The sequence below is a fragment of the Pyrgilauda ruficollis genome, unplaced genomic scaffold, assembly GCF_017590135.1.
Source record: "Pyrgilauda ruficollis isolate IOZ18807 unplaced genomic scaffold, ASM1759013v1 scaffold1332, whole genome shotgun sequence".
Lineage (NCBI taxonomy): Eukaryota > Metazoa > Chordata > Aves > Passeriformes > Passeridae > Pyrgilauda > Pyrgilauda ruficollis.
This window is the reverse complement of record NW_024511789.1, coordinates 1,192-2,240: the sequence shown is the minus strand read 5'-3', so window position 1 is coordinate 2,240 and position 1,049 is coordinate 1,192. Positions and strand designations below refer to the sequence as shown.

At 67.0% G+C, this 1,049-nt stretch overlaps 1 protein-coding gene across 1 annotated transcript in view; it reads right to left on the bottom strand.

Moving 5' to 3' along the window:
• Positions 1-1,049, bottom strand: part of LOC121349144 (cAMP-specific 3',5'-cyclic phosphodiesterase 4A-like) — a gene marked incomplete at both ends in the record, with an annotated part of 3,436 nt that overhangs the window by 1,245 nt on the left and 1,142 nt on the right. Inside the window, one exon of the mRNA XM_041459269.1 lies at positions 71-193. Within this exon, the coding sequence (XP_041315203.1) occupies positions 71-193 (123 nt within the window). The remainder of the gene's footprint in view (positions 1-70; positions 194-1,049) is intronic.

Below are 1,049 nucleotides of genomic sequence, written 5' to 3'. Positions count from 1 at the left end.
CCCAGGACCCCTGAACCCCCCCCAGGCCCCCTGAACCCCCCCTGGGGACCCCCGGGCCGCCCTGCCCCACCTGCATGCGGTCGGTGTAGTTGTCCAGCAGCAGGACCCCCGAGCTGGTCACCTTCTTGGTCTCCACCATGGTCTTGAGGTCAGCCAGGAGGCTCATGTGCTTGGACATGTCGGTGGCCAGCACCTGGGGGCACAGAGGGCACCGATGGGCACTGCCCGTGCCAGGCTCTGATGGACAGTGCCCGTGCCAGGCTCTGATGGGCACTGCCCGTGCCAGGCTCTGATGGGCACTGCCCGTGCCAGGCTCTGATGGGCACTCCCCGTGCCAGGCTCTGATGGGCAGTGCCCATGCCAGGCTCTGATGGGCAGTGCCCGTGCCAGGCTGATGGACAGTGCCCGTGCCAGGCCCTGATGGACACTCCCCGTGCCAGGCTCTGATGGACAGTGCCCATGCCAGGCTCTGATGGGCAGTGCCCGTGCCAGGCTCAGATGGACACTCCCCGTGCCAGGCTCTGATGGACAGTGCCCGTGCCAGGCTCTGATGGGCACTGCCCGTGCCAGGCTCAGATGGACACTCCCCGTGCCAGGCTCTGATGGACAGTGCCCATGCCAGGCTCTGATGGGCAGTGCCCGTGCCAGGCTCAGATGGACACTCCCCGTGCCAGGCTCTGATGGACAGTGCCCGTGCCAGGCTGATGGGCACTGCCCGTGCCAGGCTCTGATGGGCAGTGCCCGTGCCAGGCTGATGGGCACTGCCCGTGCCAGGCTGATGGACAGTGCCCGTGCCAGGCTCTGATGGGCACTCCCCGTGCCAGGCCCTGATGGGCACTCCCCGTGCCAGGCTCTGATGGACAGTGCCCGTGCCAGGCTCTGATGGGCACTGCCCGTGCCAGGCTCTGCTCTGGGGGTTCACCTCCCCACCCTGGCATGGGATCTGGGGCTCCTTCTCCGCTCCTGGGGCTGCGTTGGTGACCAGGGACAGGAGCTGTGCCGGGGCTGTCAGCAGCCACCACACTTTATCATCAATTTCCTTTCCTTTC